Genomic DNA, 23,710 nt, shown 5'->3' on the forward strand with positions numbered 1-23,710 from the left:
CGGATACCCGTACTTGACGTTTTGATTCAAGTTTTAATGTGATAATAAATAAACTTTTAAAGCGACGACAAACAAGTTTTCACAATTTATTTCAGATCCAGAGCGGAGTGGGCGATTCATATTTGTTAACAATTATATTGCGAGTTTTATGTTTTGGGCACGTTTTTGAGCAGAATGATTTGCTTCAATCGACTATTATCAACAATTCAACATCATGGGTGGTTTACTGGTTTCTGTTAGATTCTTTCGATTTATTCTGTCGTTCAATATAAAAAATTTATCTTAAAGTGGAAGTACGGTATCCAATTATGGGGTTCTGCAAAAGTCTCAAACATAAACCGTATTTAGTACTTTCAATCCAAAACCTTCCGTGCTATAACAAAAGCGCCATTCTCTCTATCCAACCAGCTGACCTTACATAAAGATTTTACCATCTCGCTGCCCGTTCACGATGTAGCTAAAACATTTTACAAGCGATTCGACATAAATGTCCAAAACTACACATCAATCCCTTAATCAAAGGACTTGCGTCAGAAAGTATACCATCAGGCAACCCCAGAAAAAGGTTAAAACGGCGGTGGTGGCGGGACCCATACTAATCTGGCAAATACAAATCTAATATAATGTAATTGTAAATGCATATGTGCACGAGTAGATAATCGACAAAGTATACCTTTAATGGAATAAGTCTTCTTTAATCCGTTTTTATTCAAGTCATAAACTTTTCCGACTATTTTAATTATTGTTCTAATTACTAATAGATTGTAAATTATATTGTAAAAATTAAAAAAGCGGGTAAGTGGGTATCGCTCTGCTGTACATTGGGGGTGGGGGTGGACCTCTGACTAAGGTAGGTTAAATTTGAATGCAATGATAGGTATCATTGTATACGAAAAACGATTCTGAACGGAGACGGTTATCTGTCTAGGATATATTATAGATTATTAAAAATTTTCAAATCCTAGATTTAAAAAGAAGATTTTTTATGAATTTCTAGCTTAAAATAATTTGCGAATTTTCATGATTTTTAGGTATGTTGTCAAAATTAAAATTTGAATGCATGTAAAAAAAAATTGTGGCTATATAATTCTTTTATTTTTCAACTGCTATTGTAAAAATATATTATGAGCATTGTATTACATTTTCAAATCTTAGATATAAAAGGAAAATACTTTATGAATTTCTAGTTTAAAATAATTTGCGAATTTTCGTGATTTTTATGTATTTTGTCAAAATTCAAACTTTGAATGCTTTTAAAAAAAATTATTCATATATATTTCTTTTATTTTTCAACTGCTATTGTAAAAATATGATAGGAGCCTTGTATTAAATTTTAAAATCTTAGATCTAAAAAGAAAAAGCGGATAAGTCGTGGATGTCGCTTTGCTGTACTGTAGGTTACTGTAATGGATGGGATTAAATTTGAATGCAATGATAGGTATCATTGTATACGAAAAACGATTCTGAACGGAGATGATTTGTCGGTCTAGGATATATTATATTTAAATATTGTCATATATTCTATTTTGAAACAAATATTTTATTTTTAGTACTCAATTAGTGTAGTTATCATGTAGTTATCATAATTCATAATACCTTATATTATCATAGATATACGAATACCTGGTTTGAGGATAAATCGTTATCATTACGCGATTTCATAAAAATTTAAAACTCAAACGCTCAAAACATTTTTCCTATAATGACACTTCAAATTTTCTCTAAAGCTATTTGAAGCAAAACTTATAGAAAACTTGGTGTTAAATTTTATAACCTTAGATATAAATACAAACAATATTATGAATTTTGAACTACAAAATAATTTACAAATATTCATGGTTTTGACGAATTTTTGTCAATATTTGAAATTCAAATGCTAATAAAAATTTAATTTGAATTTCCGGTGGACATTTTTTTTGTGATAAAGATTGAAAAATTTGTAAGGAATCTTGTATTAAATTTTCAAATCTTAGGTATAAAAGGAAAATTTTTTATGAATTTCTAGAATAAAATAATTTACGAATTTTCGTGATTTTTACGTATGTTGTTAAAATTAAAATTTGAATGCATGTAAAAAAAAAAATGTGGTTATATATTTCTTTTATTTTTCAACTGCTATTGCAAAACTATATTATGAGCCTTGTATTAAATTCTCAAATCTTAGAATTAAAAAGAAAACTTTTATGAATTTCTATCTAAGATAATTTGAACATTGCCGTATTTTTTATGTATTTAATCAAATTTTGAACTGTAAATTCTTATAAAAAAAATTTGTGACTATATATTTCTTTTATTTTTCAACTGCTATTGTAAAAATATGTTAGGAGCCTTGTATTAAATTTTCAAATCTTAGGTATAAAAGGAAATTACTTGATGAATTTCTATCTAAGATAATTTGAACATTGCCGTAATTTTTACGTATTAAGTCAATATTTGAACTTCAAATACTAAAAAAATAAAATTGTGCCTATGTATTCTTATAATTTTTTAATCACTATAAGAATAACTTATGGGGAACTTTGTATTAAATTTTCAAGTATTTTGATTGGGCCAAAAAAATTTTATCGACACTTCAAAAAAAATTTTTCAGAAAAATTGAAAATTTCAGTAGTCTATAAATATCTCAAAAAAAGTCAAAATATTTTTAAAATTAAATCATGTAAAGAAAATGCCAATCTAAATAACTGGTAAAATTTTTCAAGTATCTATGACTTATACTTTTTGAATAATAACAAATGTTTAAAATCGTTTGAGGATAAATCGTTATTAGGCTATTTCGTAAAAATTTAAAATTCAAACGCACTTAAAATTATTTCTATAATGATGCTTCGAGTTTTCTCTATAGTATTTGAAGGAAAACTTATAGAAAACTTAGTGTTGAATTTTCAATCCTTAGTTATAAACGCAAAAAATTTTATGATTTTTCAACTTCAAAATTACTTGCAAATTTCGCGTTTTCGACAGATTTCGTAAAATTTTGAACTGTAAACGCTTATTAAAAAAAAATTGTGCCTTACGATTTTTAATTTTTTTTAGTTACAATAAGAACAACTCATAAGGAACCGTGTATTAAATTTTCAAGTTTTTTTGGTCGTTCAACATTTTTTTTATTGACACTTCAAAAAAAAATTCTCAAAAAAATCAAAAATTTCAGTGGTTTATAAATAACTCAAAAAAAGTCGAAAATGTTTGAAAATTAAACTGTATATAGATATCACTAACATAAACATTTGGTGAAAATTTCAAGTATTTAAAGTAATTAGTTTTTGAATTACAACCATATAAAAAAATTGATTTGGTCGAAAACTGATTTTGCGTAAAAATTCCCGTTTTTCTGTCATTTTTTTTTTTGTTTTTCTCGAGTTTTTTGAAAACTATTGGAAAATATTTACTTTTGACCTCTATAATGCACCAAGGATCTTCAATTTTACATCGGAAACCACCTCCAAAGTTTGAAATCGAAGCATTATTTCGACTAGTTCTGCTGTACACAGACACAAAAAAAAAAAAAAAACACACATCATTGTAAAATCAATACATTCATGACTTCGTTCAGAATCTAAAACTTTTATGAATTTCTATCTAAGATAATTTGAAAATTGCCGTAATTTTTACGTATTAATTCAATATTTGAACTTCAAATGCTTATTAAAAACAATTTACATATGTATTCTTATAATTTTTTAATCACTATAAGGATAACTTATGAGGAACTTTGTATTATATTTTCAAGTATTTTGATGGGGCCAAAAAAATTTTATCGACACTTCAAAAAAATATATTTTGAAAATTAAATCATATAAAGAAAATGACAATCTAAATAACTGGTAAAATTTTCAAGTATCTGCGACTTAATATACTTGTTGAATAATAACAAATATTAAAAATCGTTTGAGGATAAATCGTTATTGTTATGCTATTTCGTAAAAATTTAAAATTCAAACGCACTTAAAATTGTTCCTATAATAATGCTTTGAGTTTTCTCTATAGCTACTTTAAAGGAAAACTTATGGAAAACTTAGTGTTGTATTTTTAATCCTTAGTTATAAACACAAAAAATGACTTGCAAATTTTTGCGTTTTCGACAGATTTCGTAAAAAATTGAACTATAAACGCTTATAAAAAAAAATTGTGACTAACGATTTTTAATTTTTTTTAGCTACAATAAGAACAAATCATAAGGAATCTTGTATTAAATTTTCAAGTTTTTTTGGTCATTTAAAACTTTTTACCGACACTTCAAAAAAATCGAAAATTTTAGTGGTCTATAAATAACTCAAAAAAAGTCGAAAATTTTTGAAAATTAAACTGTATATAGATAACATTAACATAGTATTTACAGTGATTAGTTTTTGAATTACAACCATACAAAAAATTAATTTGGTCGAAAACTGGTTTTGCGTGAAAATTCTCGTTTTTCTGTCATTTTTTTGTTGTTTTTCTCGATTTTTTTGAAAACTTGGAAAATATTTACTTTTGACCTCTATAATGCACCAAGGATATTCACTTTTACATTGGAAATCACCCCCAAAGTTTGAAATTGAACAGATAGACACAAACACATTACACAGACACAAAAAAAAAAAAAAAACATACATCATTGTAAAATCAATACATTCATCACTTCGTTCAGAATCTAAAAATTAACGTTCATCACTCAAAAAGTCATATATTTATGTAGGAATCTTTTTAATAATTGGGAAAAAGCTAACGTAAAACGACTAAAACGTAAATATTCATGCGTATTGCATACGAATATTAAAATAACAATTACTTTGCCTTACTTTGTTTCTCGTAGGTTATGCTAGCCACATTTTTATTTTATTAGCATTTTATAACAGGACAATACTACATACACAATCTGTAAAAAATTTTGCACGTTAAGCGTATATAAGATGAGAGACTAAACAACATGAATTATTTTAAAAAAGAAGCCATACATTAGTAGTGACACTTGTAGCTTGGCATATATAATATTATCAACTGAGGAGAGACATTTTTTAATTTAAATGGTCACAGAACTATTTCCTTTCGAGTCTGCGTTGTGGATTTCCCGGAAGTACCTATGAAGGTATGGAACTTCTTTATTAGTGGGTTGGTAAAACTTCATTTTAAAATGAAACCCACATGTATATAAAATACTCAGTCAATGAAGTACGTAATTTCTGTACGAGTATTTATGTGAATACATTTTCAATTAAAATTCTAATTTCATAATTAGTAAGTACTTATGGTAAATATTTAACCTATTTTAATGTTTGATGTATTTCATAAGTGTATGTTATGGCTGTGCTTCTAACTTTATGTGGGTCAAACTTTTGGCGAATTTCAACAAGTATATAAAGAATTTTAGTTAGAAGTAGGTAGGTACTATTAAATATTAAACAGATACCTATGTTGATATGTACTTACAAATAATTATTTCTGAAGGAAAATTCAAGTGATAAGTATGCTATACATAATATTAACGTAGACGTAGACTATAAGTGTAACAAGTGTGAGAGAGGCGAGATAAGAGAGAGAAGTGTGTTATTAGTATGTTTATAACTTTATACCTGAAAATCTTTATAATACCGATGACCGATGTGTATTTTAACCAACAATTTTAAACAAGGCTGGGCATTAACGCGTTAATAAGTTAAAGTTAAGTTAATTTACTTTTTAACTTAATAAGTTATTTTTTTTATGTTTATTAACTTAATTAATAACTTTAGAAGCTTTTGAATTAACTTTTAATTAACTTGAGTTAATTTTACATTTAAAAAAGTTAAGTTAATTAAATAAAATTTTGTGAACTATTGTAGGAATACAAATTGCTGGTAGGTACACATTTTATAAGGTTATAAGTATGCTAACAAAATGTGTACTGTTAGCTTTTGCACACATAAAATAGTAATAGTTCTTTGGTCTAATAACATGAACAATTTTAGGTACCGATTATTTTAACTTTACCTATAAGAAAACAAGAAACTTTTTTTAACTTAACTTGAGTTAAAAAGTTCATATTAAATTTTGGTGAACTCTTAACTTAATTCAATTGATAGAACATTTTGAATTAACTTTTAACTTGATTTAGATTTTAATTTAAATTAACTGAGTTAAAAAAAATCATTAACTTGCCCAGCCTTGATTTTAAATATTATTTTTATACAAATTTTCTAAAACAAGACAATTGGGTCACGCGTAACATCCTATATCCCAAGGCAATCACAGTTTTCAGAACATTATAAACCATCAACTTAAGTCATACCAAAACTATTTACGCAAAATGTTCTTATTATTAACCTCTTACCCTCTTATTTTTTATAGGTACCTATGTAAAGGCTGGATTTCACTAATTCAACCACTCAGAAAGAAGTTTCACGTACTCTTTTTCATTAAATTATAATCACCTTTTTTCCTGTAAATTGTTAAGTCGTTGGGTTTTTTGAAAATGTCCATGTATCAAAATTCGAATAAATAGTTTTTGAGATATTAAACTATTATAGTACCTAATAATAGTAATAATAATATATGTAGATCCATTACATTAGATTTGAAATATATGATGACTAAAAAATTAATGTATTTAATTATAAATTAATATTAATCTATTGACATTTTGTTATTGGAAAAAATCATAAAAATTGAATAAACAAATCCATACCTATAATGAAACAATAAACACTATAGATTAAAATTAATACGCTATTTTTGTAAAATTGTTTTAAATGACACCTATAGGTATGTATTATCCTTAGTACATACTTTTCATTACTCAGAAATTAATTTCTTGAAATTTAATTAGGATACATAAATATTTTTAAACAATTCACTGTTTCACAGTTTACTGGAAAATAGATTAAATTGGTCCATTTTAATTTGAAAAATATAAATTTTTGTAACTTTAAGACACTCTTTAAAATGGTATTTAAAAATCGAAGTATTTGATCATATATTAATATGCCCCGTTGTAGGTATACATTAAAATTTTTAATTATTTTTCAAATAAATTCGTTATCAAACGAAAAATGTGAGTGAGGATGCTGGGTAAATAAACCATTTTTTATAAAAAAAAATAAATTTTCATTAATAAATTATTTTTGGATAAAATTTGTCAAAAACTAATTACTCCCCCCCCCCAAAAAAAAAAACCTGGATACTCCACACTGAGTGTTATATATATGTACATGTGTTAGTATATTATATTAGATATTTCTGTCAGCCGTTTTTAATCGATTAATGAACAAAGTTAAACAAACAACAGTCCACAATATTTGTGAAGAAACATCAAGTATAATAATTAATTCATAATTAATAATAATAATAATAATAATAATAATAATAATAATAATAATAATAATAGTAATAATAATAATGATAATAGTAATAATAATAATAATAATAATTACAATAATAATAATAATAATAATATAATATAATAACACGTTTTCCCTTTATGATAAACGCCTGATATATTATATAGGAGACGAAGCACAATATATAATACAGAGTAACAGAGTTGAATACTAATGAATATAATAATGAAATATAATAAAAGTTTTATAATTTTATTGGTTATAATAATATGTAGGTAGTTGTTGGTAGTTTAGTTATTAGGTAGATTGTATAGATTCTTTAAATAAAATTGTTTTGGCATCAAAACGCGGCGCACAAGATTAAGTCGTCTACATTATGTAGTGTTCTTCTACAGCTAGAATTTAAATAATAATATTATTCTGCAATCGCGATGAGTTGTCTAAACGTACTGTTACAGACGCAACGGGGTATCAAATTTCGCGAAAACTTGATCGTTAAAAAATACGAAAAGGAAAAAACTTGAAATATTTTACGATTTACCGCGAAGTCTGTGTATCTATTATTGCGATCACTTTGTTGTTCTTGGAGCATGGCCGTTTTTAAATTTTTTTTTTTATACGTTTTGTCAGATTTAGAGTTTTTTACGTTCCGGCTAAATATATTATGTACGACTTGTCCGAATCAGTCGCGTTTTTTATTTTCGTGTTTTTCTACGTGCGTTATTTTTTTCTATCATTATAAGATATTATCATTATTTAGGTATATCGTGGTTTAAAACCGTTACAGTCGAAGTTGACGGTCATTTAAAAACTTTTCGGTTGTGACTTTAACGCTCGCGAACGACGCGTTCTTCTATATTCGGGGAACTACCAATATAACAATGTTTTAAGATTTTCATTTTCGCGATCGTTTACACGGCACGTTTCGATGATTTTTAGTAATATCATTTTGGCCTAGGGGTTTAATAATATATTTATATATAACATTATATCGTTAGATTAACAGTACCTATTTATAATAATAATAATGTTATTTTTAAATGTAAACTATTATACGTAAAATTATAATAATTTATGTATCGTATAATACATATATATATATATATATACTTATTATTTCTAATAAGACTAATGGAGATTCGCTGTCATAGCACATAATATTATGACGTTTTTAATTATTTTTTTTTTTTTTTTTTGCTAACGTCAAACCACAAAGCGATTACCCCTATATTATAATAGTATTAAACATCTATACTTTCACTAAGAAGAAAAAAAAAACATAACATAAGTATATTATTGTTATAATATTATGTATAAATAATGTACAAAATTGTTAGCACACGTGCCAGTGAAGAGTGAACGTAACTACACACATACACACACGCGCACGCATATTTCCGGGTGCAAACGGCCGCTGAACTGCACGTTATATTGAAGCGATAAAACTTGTTGTGGGATGGGGATTGAGACTTTTGATGTTTCGCAAACATCACGATATACCTTCGGATGGCGAGGCGAGTGTAATATTAAGTCCGGTGCGACAGCCACCGCGGAAGAGTGTGCAACTATGCAACACGTGGGCTTGATATAATGTACAACATTTTCAATAGCTGCAGTGGCGTATTTAGGATTTCGTCAAGGGTAGGGGATATACGTTAGCAAACGTTTGATTTCCCAAAGGGGAGTGGGAAGTTCACTTACCGTCGACATCGCTAGGTTAGGTAAATAATAAGTAACGAACAACAGACCAAGGGGGATCTATCTTCCACATCGCCGCAGCTACATCGTAAATACGCCACCGCTACATAACGGTCGCAAACCATCGACATCGGACTATGGCCAGCCACAGTGTGACATTATATGGTGACGCAGAAAACATATATATATATACATCGCGTCCTATTCATAACATATAGCGCGCGAGACATCGTTGTAATAATGGTTGTGCGTGAGTATACATACATAGTACATACATCATCAAAAGGAATATCAAATACAAATAGGTAATATATTATGTATATATTTTACGCGTACATATTTGGTTTTGGCAGACCGGCGACTTCGGTTTATTGTATAGATTGAGTACCTATACTATTGACATGTCGACGTTATTGCGTGGATTTATGGATTTTACGGCTGCGGGGGAGCATGGGACGGATGTCTGCAGTGCCGTCGGCGGGGTGGGTTTGGAGGCACGGTGGTAAACGGAAAACGCGTAAATGTCACGTGCACATATTAAATTATATTACATTATGTACAGAGGGGCACATCGTTCGCTGTGCGGCGATTAGGTGCGACCTAAGGCCGCGCGTCAACCACGTAGGATATAGTGTGGGACGTGGGTGTAAAGTATATAATAAGTACATCGTTGCGATGTTTGTACACAGTAATAATAATTTGGAAACGAAACCGGAAAGAGAACACACGGAAAACCGGGTAAAATAAAAATCACAATGAAATAATTTACAAATAAATATACAATATCATGACGCGAGGACGCTTTGGTGAGCCCACCCGAGACATTTTCAGCCACGTCCTCCGCCGTCGGCTCGTCTTGCAAATGCCCTCCGACCGATTTACAGGTAAACACGACGCAAGTTGGACGGAAGCGTTATCACGTAACACTGCGGACACAGCTTTTTAGCACCCTGAAACATATGAGAAGACATTACAGTATCTCGATAAAGCTTCGTATTTTGGTGACGGGCAAGACGTTGGGCGCACCACTCAGGTCCATGGGCGCTGACTTCGCGGAGTCACATCAACAGTACCATATATTATGTGATACTCATAAGCGTCTGGAGAGGTGCGTATGGAAGAGGGTAATTTAAAATTTGGGGAATTCACCCGCACCCAAGTATTTAAATTTTTTTTTTTAAATTGAGGAAATCCGAAGAAATTAAAAAATTATAACATTGCCCTCCTCCCCCTGCTTAACAGGAAGCATTTTTTCGGGTGCTTATGTTATACTACATACAGTATGCTGAATAAAGATCCTTTACCATGAATATAGATTTTTAAAAAATACAAGAAGTACTATGATAAGGAACCACGATTGAATGAATTCGCAGTTCTAATTTGTCACAAAACGGTTTTAGAGTCTTTGGAATTTTTCAACGTAGAAAACATATGTTTATCAACAAGTGATCGATGACAGAACATATATTCTTGCACTGTGATGAATACAATTTTGGAAAATATTTTCAATCATAAATGTTTTTTTTTTTTTTAGTTTTAACTGAACCCCGTATAAAGAGAACTGAAACAATATCCATGGACAGATGTTTAAGGTTTTTGTTTACCCTCGTGTTGGAATCTAAAAGTCAGCACCTATGGTCGGGTCTGTATATGTCTTATATTATTTTAATACGTCGGCGAATAGTAAACACCATACACTCACCAGTATCTGTAGCCAGCATACTTCACAGTACACGTGCCAGCACGACGTCGACACGACGGGATCTTTGAAATTTCCCTGGAAAAATGAAAAATCACTTATAAGAACGGTGTCTTAACTATATTCTGCAATATAAATATAAATTATGACTAAATTTCATTATTAATATATATATACTTAAGCAAATAGTATCTAGAATTTGAACTTTATTAACCCTATATGTTGATTCCGTGCACCCACACTGAGTAGGTATGCATAATATATAGGTATGGGTTTTGTAAAATTTAATTTTTGATGTCAAAACTCATGCACTGAAAGGTCGAGATACCCGCGCGCATTCACCGATACCTATATCGCCGTGGTCTTTTATTTTTATTTGTCGGGGCGTGGAAGGCAACTTTGCATTTGATGGGCATCAGTAATTTTGCGAAGTGGACATAATATGTGAATTGTACCTATACATACGACGGGTGACCATCGTATCACATGAAAAACGTCCTATTCTTGATACACACACTGATATAGGATAATACGTATTATACTTTAGCCTAAGTGACTTAGGTCGTAGTGTCACGAAAATAAGGATTTCATCGGTATTTACTTTGCACAACAGACAAGTAAACTTGTCGCTTCCGGTTTTGGACATCGACTCCAGTTCCCGGATCCGAGCTTTTAGCGCTTCGACGACCTGACCGTTGTTGTTGAACTGTGCGCAGTACTTGTCAACGTCCATTTTGGGTTTCACTGTCCCTTCGTCTTGTGTGTTTTCCTTTTTGATCGACACGTCCAGCGGTCCGACGTTTTCGCACGAGTCCATTGCCTCCATCGCGTTCGGATCGTTCAGCCTGAACAGCAACCAACGATCAAGATATTATTAATCATTATTACGATGATAATGTTCAATATGATTATAATTTATTGGTAAGTAAATATTATTTTCGAGACGCGTCGTCACAAATGCGTACTCGTAAACGCAATAATCTTATATATCACACTTATTATTATTAACTGCTCATCGTCTCATAACACAATTATATTAAGCAGGTATTTTTTTTTTATTGTTTTTTTGTTATTCCTCTGTAGACAACACTATAATTATGTTATTACGACGATTAGCTGGACGATCGGAAGGAGTATTGCTGAGGTTTGGTTCAAAAGGTAAAATGTATGTATAAAGTAAGGTTGTGAAATGATGATAATAAAAACTAAAAAACCCCGAAATAAGCGCATCAAAAATAACGGTGTAGTGATGGACGCCGCGCCGGACAAAACATATTACAAGTCGGCGGGTGTCGGTGGACGGTGGCCGTGTGATGAGAGGATGAGTTGTGGAGGGGTCGTGGGTGAGGGGTGGGAGGTTAGTAGAATGGAAAACAAAACTAAAAAAAAAAAAAAATCATAAAACCTAAACGGGTACTCGTTCGTTGGAGGTTTCGGGAAATTTCGAGCGACGACGCTTACTCGGCGGGTGTAAGTCGGCGGCTCTCCGAAGAAGCGGTAGGAGGACGTGACGGGACTATTACGTCACGTTCGGCGTACTGGTTAGGGCCGTACTTGTTGTATAAGCTGCCGCCGTTTTCGTTTTCGTTGTCGTCGACCACCAACACTGCGTCTTCGGCACCACCGGTCGAGTCTTCGCCAACGGTCGCTGATTGTCTAGGCGGCGGCTGCTGCGCCAGATTTCCGGTGCAGTTGATCGCCACGGCTGCGGCACCTACACGCAAATAAAGGAAACGGAAGTTTTTTTAGAAAAATGATTTTTCATATGAGGTAGTCATCAAATGATAATATTATATTGTTATATGTAAATAAAAGGTTAAGTATAAGAAAATGATCTTGTAAAAACAATTACAGCCCTAATAACCGGTTTTGGGTGGAGGCGTAGATTGCATAATAAACAGACAGGATGATTCGCTATTACCAAGCGTCACTCACCTACTTTTAAAATAACGCAAATGATATTATCATTATGATTTTTGGGATTTTGAAATCTATAGTTGTAATAACGACATGAAAAATCAAAGATTTTAAAAATAGGTACTATGTAGTAAAAATGATTGGTGATGTGAAATATGTTTATTTTCTCGTTTATAACTCTGCTAAATTTTAGCGATTCAACTTTAAAGTACCTTACTCGGTACGGAACATAAAATAAGTAACTAAATAATATAATGATATGTACAATTTAATTTGCATATTTATGTATAAAATTATTTTATTACCTAATTCTGTAGTAACGATGAACCAAGTACCTCATACAGTACACTCATTACAGTAAAGTTATGAATGTGTGATTATATGTTAATAAAATTCATTGTAGGTATATTATTATTTTTTAATTCTAAACCATTTTAATTAAATATAAAATAATATACAATAAGCGATACTATAAATATTAAATGTGTAGTATATAAATATTTATTTCTAGAATTGGATAAAAAACGACTTTTGAAGAACCTCTACAAATAAAAAAGTCTGTTTTGTTTTTCTCTGTTTATTTATTTTTAGATGCCGTGCTATATTTTATTAAGTTTAGTATTTTTGTAATTATAATAACTCTTTTCCAACACAAGTAGTCAAAGTTAATCGAAATTTTAACACATGAACTCTCTGCTTTGTCTGAGTAAATAAATAAAAAACTATATGTTAACCAAAAGAGGAACTATATATTATGTCTAAAATTAGTTGATAATAATTCTTATATTGCCTATGAAACACGTCGAAAAATGCAACATAATAATAATAGTGTCCTATAATGATTAATGAATAATCTGAAGCGTTTGAAATATACTCTACTCTTAGAGTGACTTAAAATTAGGTAATATTTTATTAAATTGTATTATCTTCAAAACTAAAATCGTGAATTGTAATTTTTTTAAGTAAATAAAAACAGAAGGCGACTATTTTTTAAACTCGAGTAGTTCAGTTGACCACTTGTCCATATGAAATGGTTTGCATTTGAAGGAAAAAATGTTGCTCATCGGTCAGATAAACTTTACAACGTTCAAAGTCTCGTTAAAAAGAAATCCATAAATTTAAAAAAATAACCATCGCAACACATAAATAATCATTGTATATACTTATCACATACATCTAATGTAATGTAATAGTCAACCACATGGGCCGTCTAGCTGATTATGTTTTTGTGAATAATTCATATTATATTTGATGGGAAAATTCATGTGGCTATTAAAAAGAAAAATAAGTATGAAATATAATGTAAATAATAGTGTTTATAAAACATAATCACACGATCTATATGATATTTATTTTATGTTTCGCTTCGAGGGCTGCCCCTTATTTATACTGTTGTCGTCTATCCGTTGCTTTATTTTCTATGAATAAATTATTTAGAGGATTTCGCGTAAAACCGTGGCGGTTGGCTGGCGGTTTGTAACTTCTAAGGTTTATGTTGTGGCAGTTAAGTGGTTTCTAAAAGCAATAGCTTCACCGTCGCCAAACGATTTATATCATTATATCTATATAGTTGTGGAAATATTTTAAGTTAGCCTACGATATGATCTAAGATTTGGAGTTTAATACGTTTATAAAACGGGGTGAATCTGTAGGATCTGCATAATATATCTGCATATGAACGTTCTACAAAAACGTATGATTTATATTTTGTTTTAAAATTTTATGTCATCCGTGAACTGTTCGTGTTACGTCAAGATTATACTTGTAAAAGTATTTTAATTAAAAGGATCGGGAGTAAAGTAAAAAGTTGTTATTTGAACTCTTGTGTGGATTGTTTGATAGAAAATATTCATCGATTTGATTTTGCAGTCAATTATTGCTGATTAAAAATACAAAAACAAATAAACATATTATATTTATTACATATAGATTATTTTACTGATACTTGTAAGATCTATTATGCAGACAATTAACAATTATGATTTAAGTATAGAATTAAACAGATTATGACAAAAGGATTTGATGTAATTGAACTTTATAACATCATTTTCATAAATGTAGTATGGTTAATATATTCATATAACCATATAAATGTTTATAAACAACTTATTTCTAATATAATTTAAGACCACAATCAATATTGCTAGTACTTAGTAAAGATTAATAAATTATCCAATTGATTTAATTATTTGGGTTAATATAAAATACTCAATATTCGTCTTCATAAACGTTGAAAAATTGTTCCGAGCCATTATTAATATTTATAAAAATTATAGAAAAAATTATATTTTATAATCTCTGAATAAAAAAATGCATTATATAAGTAGTTTCAATTTAACAAATATTATTATCTTCAAATTGAACATCGATAAAAGTTGTGAAATTAAGATGTATGGTAGGTTTGAATGTATTTTTATTGCAAATAAATACAAAGCTTTACAAACCAAAATTGTCTTCAATGTATTATGAATTGATGATATGGTTATATCAATGTACACCTCCAAAGACGTTTTTAAAATTAATTCATCATAATATTTCGTTACACGTTTTGTTGAAACCACAAGAACGATAATATAGTATATTTATATAAAGCAGCATTTTTAATAGTAAAAAAAATAATTTTTTATTCATAGAATGTAAGCACTCTTCAAGGAAGAATTGCCGATCAATTGTAAAATATTAATTCTTCCTTAAATGGTACATGCGCGCGGTGAGTATATAGGTATGCATAATGTGGTAATAGGTATGCGGTAAACATAATTGTAAATAATTATATAAATACCATTCACGGAGTGAACTTTACCTATAAATACGGAATTATATGGCTTTTTACAAAGATAGAGAAAGTGAAAATTATAGAAAAACCGATAGCAATAATACTCGTGGTATGAGCATGCAAACACTACTGATCAAGTCTCACCTCTGTTGTATCCGCCACCGTGCATGAGCATCGGCTGCTGTCTCATCCTGCTGTGCGGCTGTTGGCCGTGCCATACGCTACTTCCGCCGCCGTATACGATGTCGTACATCGTCGTCTCGGCGTCGCCTTCCACGTCCACGTTCTCGTCTTCGTCGTCGTTACCAGCTGTCGCCACTGATGGATGTCCCTGGAAAATAGCGTCGGCGTGCGGAACATATAAGTAAAAACACTCGAGAAAACTGTCGAAGCCAATAACCATAATAGTATGGTATGTCAGCGCAACGGGATTATTTAATGTGGTATCAAACGTTTGGTTGAAAACACGCCTTGACGGTAAGCGAGATAGGGTGTAGTCGAGGCCGAGTCTTGGACATATTTTGTCAAATTTATAAGCCACAAGAATTTCCAAAACGATAACGAACACGTGAAGCTCAATTTTAATTGTGATTAGAATGACATGCATGGTCATATTGTTTTTAAGTAAGTATATATAGCATTAATTAAATTCGTTAATCTGCGCTTCCTAAATGAACGGATTCCTGAATTCGCATCAATACCTGTCTCACATCCTGTTTGCACGAAGATAAACTATTATGTTACGCTCGCAAACGACATTTTGAACAAAGACATCTTTTATAAAATAATTAATGACTATAAAACAATAATGTATTGGATGTGACAACATTTAGTACTTATGTGCAGGTAACAATAGTTAATACTGTTGTTGGTATTGCAGCAACATGTGTTTGGGTAGTCGAAGTTAAAATTGAAAATTGGATTGAAATAAGTTCCGGAAAAACATTTATGTTTTGTGAATAAATATTAACCACGCGTTATCGGAACTTGCGATTTAATGCAGTTTTCGTTCGTGACCATTTTCCGAACCAGCAAGTTCTCAGGCCACAACTCACAACTAGTACTTGACCAATGTATTTTTTTTTTTTTACATACTTTGTTCCTGAGGCACATTTCCACGTGAGCGTTCATCTGTTCCTGGGTGGCCGCGGCCACGGGCTCGCTACAAACGGGACAGCAGCAGGTCGCCGGTGACGGCGTCAGCAGCATCTCGTCGGGTTTTCGTTTCCGATTTTTGATCCTCAACCGGTTGTGTCGATTAGCTTTGACTTTTTGATAAGTCTGTACGGATAGAAACAACATCAACAACGATTATTATTAATATTATACTGTTGTGAAAAGCAATAGATTAGTCACTCTGCGCACTCGTAATAAGTAATGAAATAGAGCCGGGTGGCGAAACAAATCACAGGTAACCGCACTTCCGACGATGCAAAAATGTGGCTTCGAATTAAATTTAGTGATAAAAGTAATATTCTCGGCCTGTAGATACGTATATGTAAACGGTATGGGGGTAGTGAAAAGGGTTGGGAATGGTCGAAAGTAAAAAATACAAACGAATTCAAACTTTTACTGAAAATCTTTCGCATCCAAATACGAACATATACATGCAATGTTTATTACTTATATATATTATATATATTTTGTTTTAACAACATAAATAGAAAATACTTGTATTTTAGTACGTTCGTATAACGAATAAACTCATAAACTACTGGACCAATTTCAAAATTTTTTTCATCAACGATACATAATTATCCCTTAGTAACATATATATAGGCTATAATCACAATGCGAAAAAATTTGATTTATATATAGAAATAGCAAAGCATTGCCAGGACAGCTGGTTTATTATACAGTACATCAATAATAAGTTAATGTTATGCGAGAATTAGTCTCAAATGACATATACGAGTAGTTGTTATACGGGAAAAGTATATACAATTTGAGCATTTTATACATTGTCCGGACATTTTGTACAATGCCCTTCGTATATTGGGAAATATAGATAACGGATGAGAAGATTTAATGAATAATAACATGTATTTAAATTATTAAAAAATATAATAAGTTTTTTAAAATTTTATTATCACTTATTGACACATGTACTGCTTCCGTGACATTTTGATGTACATATCATATAATTTATAAATCAGTAAATATAGTTATAATATATTATGTCACGTACACGCGTATAATATGCGGACAAGCGGACATCCCCATTGTAAAAATACCATAAGAACAAACAGACTAGTGACATATAATAATTTTTAGATAATAATTTGACTTTATTTTAACTATGTTTTACGATTTATCATATTTCATTAAATCATCTCATCCGTTATCTATATTGCCCAATATACGAAGGGCATTGTATAAAATGTCCGGACAATGTATAAAACGCCCAAATTGTATACTTTGCCCGAAACATAGTCATATAATCAACGTACAGCTAAAAAAACTGGACCGATTGATTTGAGATTTTAAGCGAATGCGTGTAGGCACTGAGAAACGACTTTGTAGAATTCGCGTTTTCGAGAGAAGCTTCAGTGGCGCAACTATAGGAGGGGGCTAGAGTGGATTTCCACCCAAAAAAGTTCACGTTGGTTTATTTGTATAATTTATAGGTTCGATGGGTGTGAGAATTTTACCGTGGGCTCTATGGTTACACTTATGAGTAGGTAGTTCACGCGGAGATTTAATGGCTCACGAAAAACGAATATTTTTTCTTTTATATATAATGCCGGATTATTGAGTAGTTACTGAAAATAAATTGGTAATTAGTTATTATAATATTGGTTATGATTTCAGATCAGCTGTATTTTATGATTTGGTCGAAACCACCAAAATAATGTCTGTGTGATTTAGTGGGAGCTTAAGGGAGGGTAAGTCCACCATTCATTATTAATTAATCGGTCACGGGCAACGTCTTACAAATTATAACGTCATGCAATATAATAATTGTGTCACACGCACCTCCCATCGGCCGTGCAACGTCGCGTCTCTGCTGCTGCCGCCGGCCACTGGCGACAGTCGGCCGCCATCCCTTGGACATACCATGAGACCGTGCATGTGGTGGCTGTCGCTCAACTTGTCGGGCGTGCCTCTCCGGTGCCGTCGTCCTGCCACGGCTGCCTGCTTGTACAGCCGTTCCAGTTCCCATATAAAGTGTGACTCGAGCTCGTGGGCCGTGCGGAGCGCCGTACCGCACACGGGACAGCAACCCGCCGCGGCCGCGGACATCAACTGTTGGCCACCGGCCGATGACTGCTGCTGCTGCTGCTGCTGCTGCTGTTTGATCGATGACGACCCGTTGTTGTTGTTGTTGCTGTGGTTGTTGTTGTTGTTGACGGTGGCCGTCGTCGCGGTGGCCGCCGTGGAGCCACTTCCGTTGGCCGGTCCCGGTGTCGTCGACGGCGCGGCTGTCGTCATGGGCGGCGACAGTTTTTTCCCTGCGGAACAACCAAAAATGTCGTTAAAATCGAAATACGGCGGTCTGGCCACCGCGGCCGGTACCACTCGCAGCTGTTGCGGCTGCGGTGGTGGCTGTTGCGGCTGCTGCTGTCTAGCGCTAGTGAAATCGGTCATCGCGCGGCGGACACTGACGGCGACTAACTGACTCTGGACGCGCGCCGACGACAATACGCGGTAACGCGCGCACGCACGCACGCACGCCACACACCCTCCGCCACCCCAAACCTCATCACGCACAACCCTCTGACGACGGTCGTATGTACAGAGTGTTTGTCGGCGTGCGTGTATACTGCAGCGGCAGATCAGTTGCTGCAGGGGTGGTGGCTCAAATTAACTGCTGTATTACCAGTATAGGTATACCTCTATTATAGGCACATTTTATATACATATAGATGTACCTATACACTGTTCTAGATCTCCACCGGAACAATATTATTCCATCCGTCGCCATATAACATATATTGTGCGTTTTTTTAGAGGGGTGCAAATATTGCATATGGTAATAATATCCGATCACGATGTGCAACCAGTCGGAAAGGCGTAATGCCGCGTTAATTATATTCAATTTTTTGGTATCTATAATAAATAGTTTCTATTATATATACGAGTATATCGAACAAAAGTTCATCTGCAGGTTTTGAAAATCTCGTGTAAACTAGCTGAGTATATTTATACAACTGCCTAGTAAAATATATGACGAATATGGTGCCTATATATGTCAACGATTTTGTACTACTGCAGCGAAAAAATTGATGAGACACGCCCGATAGTGTAGCGATACGAGATTTTAACGCACTGTATAACATATAGGTGTAACCATATTGTAGGCATATATACGGCGACGATAATATATATATATATTATAAATGCGTGTTACGAGGACGGGTATTAAACGCTCTGGACGATATAATAATAATATGTACGCTCGCGACAATGCACCCGGGTGACCTAACCTACCTCACTACCGCCCCCCTCGCCAACCCCCTTCCCACTCTTCTCGGGCGGGATCGTCAGGGCGGTGGCAGTGGTCCCGTCGGAAAGTCACACAACGTCATCCCCATTGTTGTCCGCCGTCAAACTCCATCCTGGGTTTTTATCTTCCCCCCGTCGTGTACGCGCGCGATTATCGTTCTATATATATATATAATCATACACCATATTATATATACTCTTATACACGTTTGTCTGCGTATCATATAATACGCACGTGTATATATGTAATATATATATATGTACCTAGTACCTTTTATGTGTATCATAGTATATGTATATATCATACATATTGGCGGTATAAGTCGTAGAATATTATACGTATTTTATACAAACGCACACACACAATAATTTTTATAAGAAATGAATGACGACAAAGGATGATCTCGAAGTGTATACGGTAGACACACACACACACACACACATACACACATGTATATATGCGATGGGTTATAATATAAAGGCGAGGATAATACCCGCGGGCATATTCGGCGCGAGAGGAAATTCCGTCGCCGAACCCTCGTACCAGCCGTTGTGACGCCAACCGACCAGGTGTCTCACGTTTGTACTGTATATACATTATACATATATTGTAAATTGGAATTATGTATATATAATAATATAGTGTCCTAAATGTACATATATATATATATATATATATATATATAGTTATAGTACTACATAGTAGGCTATCGCGGGCAGGTACCGGTCGGCTGTGGCAGCGGATGTCGACGTCGCGATTTGACTGCGTTCCACGACCCGAAACTGCACTGATCTTTAAATTCAACTCGAGGACATAAATGTTCAAAGCATCTATTGTAAACTCGGCACGAATAAAACTAATATTCTCAGATCTCCTCGTGTCTAATTAATGATTTATCTTAAATACAATTTTTGAGATACAAAATAAAGGCATTAACCTGCGTGCAGAGGATACCATCACGACGAGGCGATGCTCGTTTTATTTTCACTTTCGTGTTATTGAAAAGTATGCAACACAATTAAATTATACAAGTGTATATATACATAGTTTATTGTATTATGTACATTTTATAAGTTATTAATTGTTTTCAGATTGAATGATGTGGTGCAATCATGTTTTATCGTCGAAAGTTATCGGGTCGAGTTTACAATCGACTTTTTATTTACTATAGGTTGGTACCTACAATTTCCGGGCCGAGTTAACATCATCGATGGCAGTTTACAATAATTATTGATCTTTTATATTACGCCAGGCAGTTGTAAAAATATTTTCTCGGGTTGTGCGAATTTCGCCCGGGACCCCACACACGACGAGCAGTCGCGCCGACACATTCCGAAAAGGGATTATTACTTTCGTCGTGTATTGGAAAACTGCACTCGCACCGCATATGATATTGGCTCCCATTATATTTTTATACACAATGTCAATATATCGTATTATACATATACCTTGTATTATTATATGACATATGCACCTGCACGTGAGCACATGTGGAGCGAGCACCCAAGATCCACGAACCGCGACAAAAATACAAAACATGATGAAAAAACGGACGTAAAATATGTTTAAAAATGTGAGAAGTAGTCTTACTACAGGTGGCAGTGGTTTGGTTGAGAATATTATATTTTTATGTGTAGTGTAGGACGTAGGTATTACTCAGCTTTGTCGGAAGCGAATCAATATACATTTTGTCAGAGTTCACTTGCGGAAATAGCTCGCTAATATTTGTCGATTGTAGACAAAAAATAATACCCGTCAGTGATACATTTTTTTAACAGTCAACCACATACTGATCTGATATATAGAATAATGTGTTACTTATATCATGTTCTATTTATTTAAATAACAATGTTGACATTGTGAGAGTATTAAAAATACAATGTGCTATATAAAAACGAATTCTTATAAAAATGTTTATAATATTATGTGTATATCACGAAATGACTAGCTATGACTTTATTGCCTATAATTAAGTTAGATAATATACCAGGTTAGATCATGTGACGTTTTTTTTAGTGTTATTGATTTGTGACAGCCTCCGAAATAGATAGTAATCGGTGCATTTAAAGCGGATACATGCGTGTCGGCGTGTCGCGATTTTGAAAAGATGATGAATAATACAGAACAGTAGGTATATTTAGTATTAAAATTCAGACGATGTTGTTTTCAATAAATTTGCCAACAGTGGAAAAAATTAACACCTTCAAATTATTAGGTATTTATTTGTTTAGTAATACATTTTTTTGTATACAATAACTACAAGAAGTACAATTTTTCTGGTATTTTATTTATGTATTTTTATCAGCCCCTCGAGGTACCTTGGTATATTCGATATATATATACATGCCTCAACCCAACACCACGCAGAATTTGAGCTCAATAACTCTGATTAAAAACGTATATTATTATTAATATCATATACTTTGTATAAAATTAAAAACAAATAGAAAATGTCTCAAAACATCGAAAAAAATCGTGTGCGTCCAAAAACGTTGCACAAAAAAGTGAACTTACACATATTTTTCCCTCAAGGCCGATGCGCGCAGTGTACTGATTTTCTGTCATCAGTGTTAGGTTATACAACTTAAAATTTCACTCGCAGCCTTTTCCGGTTACCGGACTCAAGACTCGGCGAATTGTCTCACAACCACTTCGTAGTCGTTGTTTACATTATGTACCTTGTTGTAATAATTATATGATGTTTAAAAATATATATATATATAATATATATATATATATATATATATGTTATACCCAAAATCTAAATATTACTGCAGTTCGTCCGAAATACCACGGTACGCGCTACACTATGTATTGTGATGCCTGTAACCATACATTATCGTATTACCATCGTACTTGTATTACACACTATATGCATAGGTAAGTACCTACATATATTATATAGACTGGTGGTGGGTATATGTTCTATATTACATAGGATCGTATCCGGAGAATTTGACAATCGCCGTCCGGTTGGATGGTTATTCAAATCGTCGAACCCTGCAAAATATACACCCTGTATACACGGAACCGGTCATGGGGTATATATTGTATACAGCTCGCACCCCGTCGCAGAGTAGTCGAAACGCACGCGCGAGAATAGATAATAATATAATATATATGTATATATACAATCGGGCAAAGGTGTTTTGTTCGTTAACTAGGAGGGTAGTCGCTTCAGTGACACTAATGTTCGAACGACCTTTTCGATCGGGCCCATCGTATACAATAGCCGACGCGACTCCGCTCGCAATATCACACCGACTCGTTGGGTCTAAACGCGGTATCGGGATGAGGCGGGGCGGGTGTTTCATTTATTTTTTTCATATGTCATTTGTCGCCGCAGTTTCACATACGTGTACTAGACTCTATATACGATACACACGCATACGCATAAATAATAAAGGTATTTATATTTAATAATATGTAACATCGTATTAAGCGACCTCGGAGGTAAGGAGCGTAATAATAAAGGTAAAGTCCCACAATACATTATGATGCGAATTAACCCTCCCGTTTCCAAACCAGTTTTCAGTTAAACAATTTATTTTCAGTTAAGTACCAGCTTCTATACTGCTTTATCCGCACCCTCCATCATGAGGCTAAAAAAAAAAGACGCGAAATATTAAAAGTTTATATTGTAATTTATAGCTAGGTAGAGTTGAATACGAATGTTTATCAAGTCCACTGGGGCATGTTCAACAATTATATAGGACTAGAGCTCCCCCCCCCCCCCCCCAATCACAAAAAATAAAATCCTAAGCCACTTATATAATATAATTATCCGACAAAGTGTATAATCCAAAGCTATGTATATAATCGTATCGTCCTGTACTATAAACGTTATAATAATACGTTTAAATCTTAAGAGGACG

At 32.8% G+C, this 23,710-nt stretch overlaps 1 protein-coding gene across 2 annotated transcripts in view; it reads right to left on the reverse strand.

Moving 5' to 3' along the window:
* Positions 1-9,520: 9,520 nt before the first annotated feature.
* Positions 9,521-23,710, reverse strand: part of LOC107173558 (uncharacterized) — a 142,674-nt gene continuing 128,484 nt past the window's right edge. Inside the window, exons 4-10 of one of the 2 annotated variants that reach the window (XM_089216256.1) lie at positions 18,365-18,840; positions 16,484-16,669; positions 15,533-15,719; positions 12,157-12,409; positions 11,297-11,540; positions 10,699-10,773; positions 9,521-9,946 (exon numbers count right to left, since the gene is read on the reverse strand). In XM_089216256.1, the coding sequence (XP_089072382.1) occupies positions 9,875-9,946; positions 10,699-10,773; positions 11,297-11,540; positions 12,157-12,409; positions 15,533-15,719; positions 16,484-16,669; positions 18,365-18,840 (1,493 nt within the window). In that variant the 3' untranslated portion in view covers positions 9,521-9,874. The remainder of the gene's footprint in view (positions 9,947-10,698; positions 10,774-11,296; positions 11,541-12,156; positions 12,410-15,532; positions 15,720-16,483; positions 16,670-18,364; positions 18,841-23,710) is intronic. The other variant, XM_015524142.2, reaches the window with a different exon arrangement.

Source organism: Diuraphis noxia, unplaced genomic scaffold (genome assembly GCF_037042655.1).
Source record: "Diuraphis noxia isolate RWA-SAM2 unplaced genomic scaffold, SU_Dnox_SAM2 contig0001, whole genome shotgun sequence".
In the NCBI taxonomy this organism is placed as follows: domain Eukaryota; kingdom Metazoa; phylum Arthropoda; class Insecta; order Hemiptera; family Aphididae; genus Diuraphis; species Diuraphis noxia.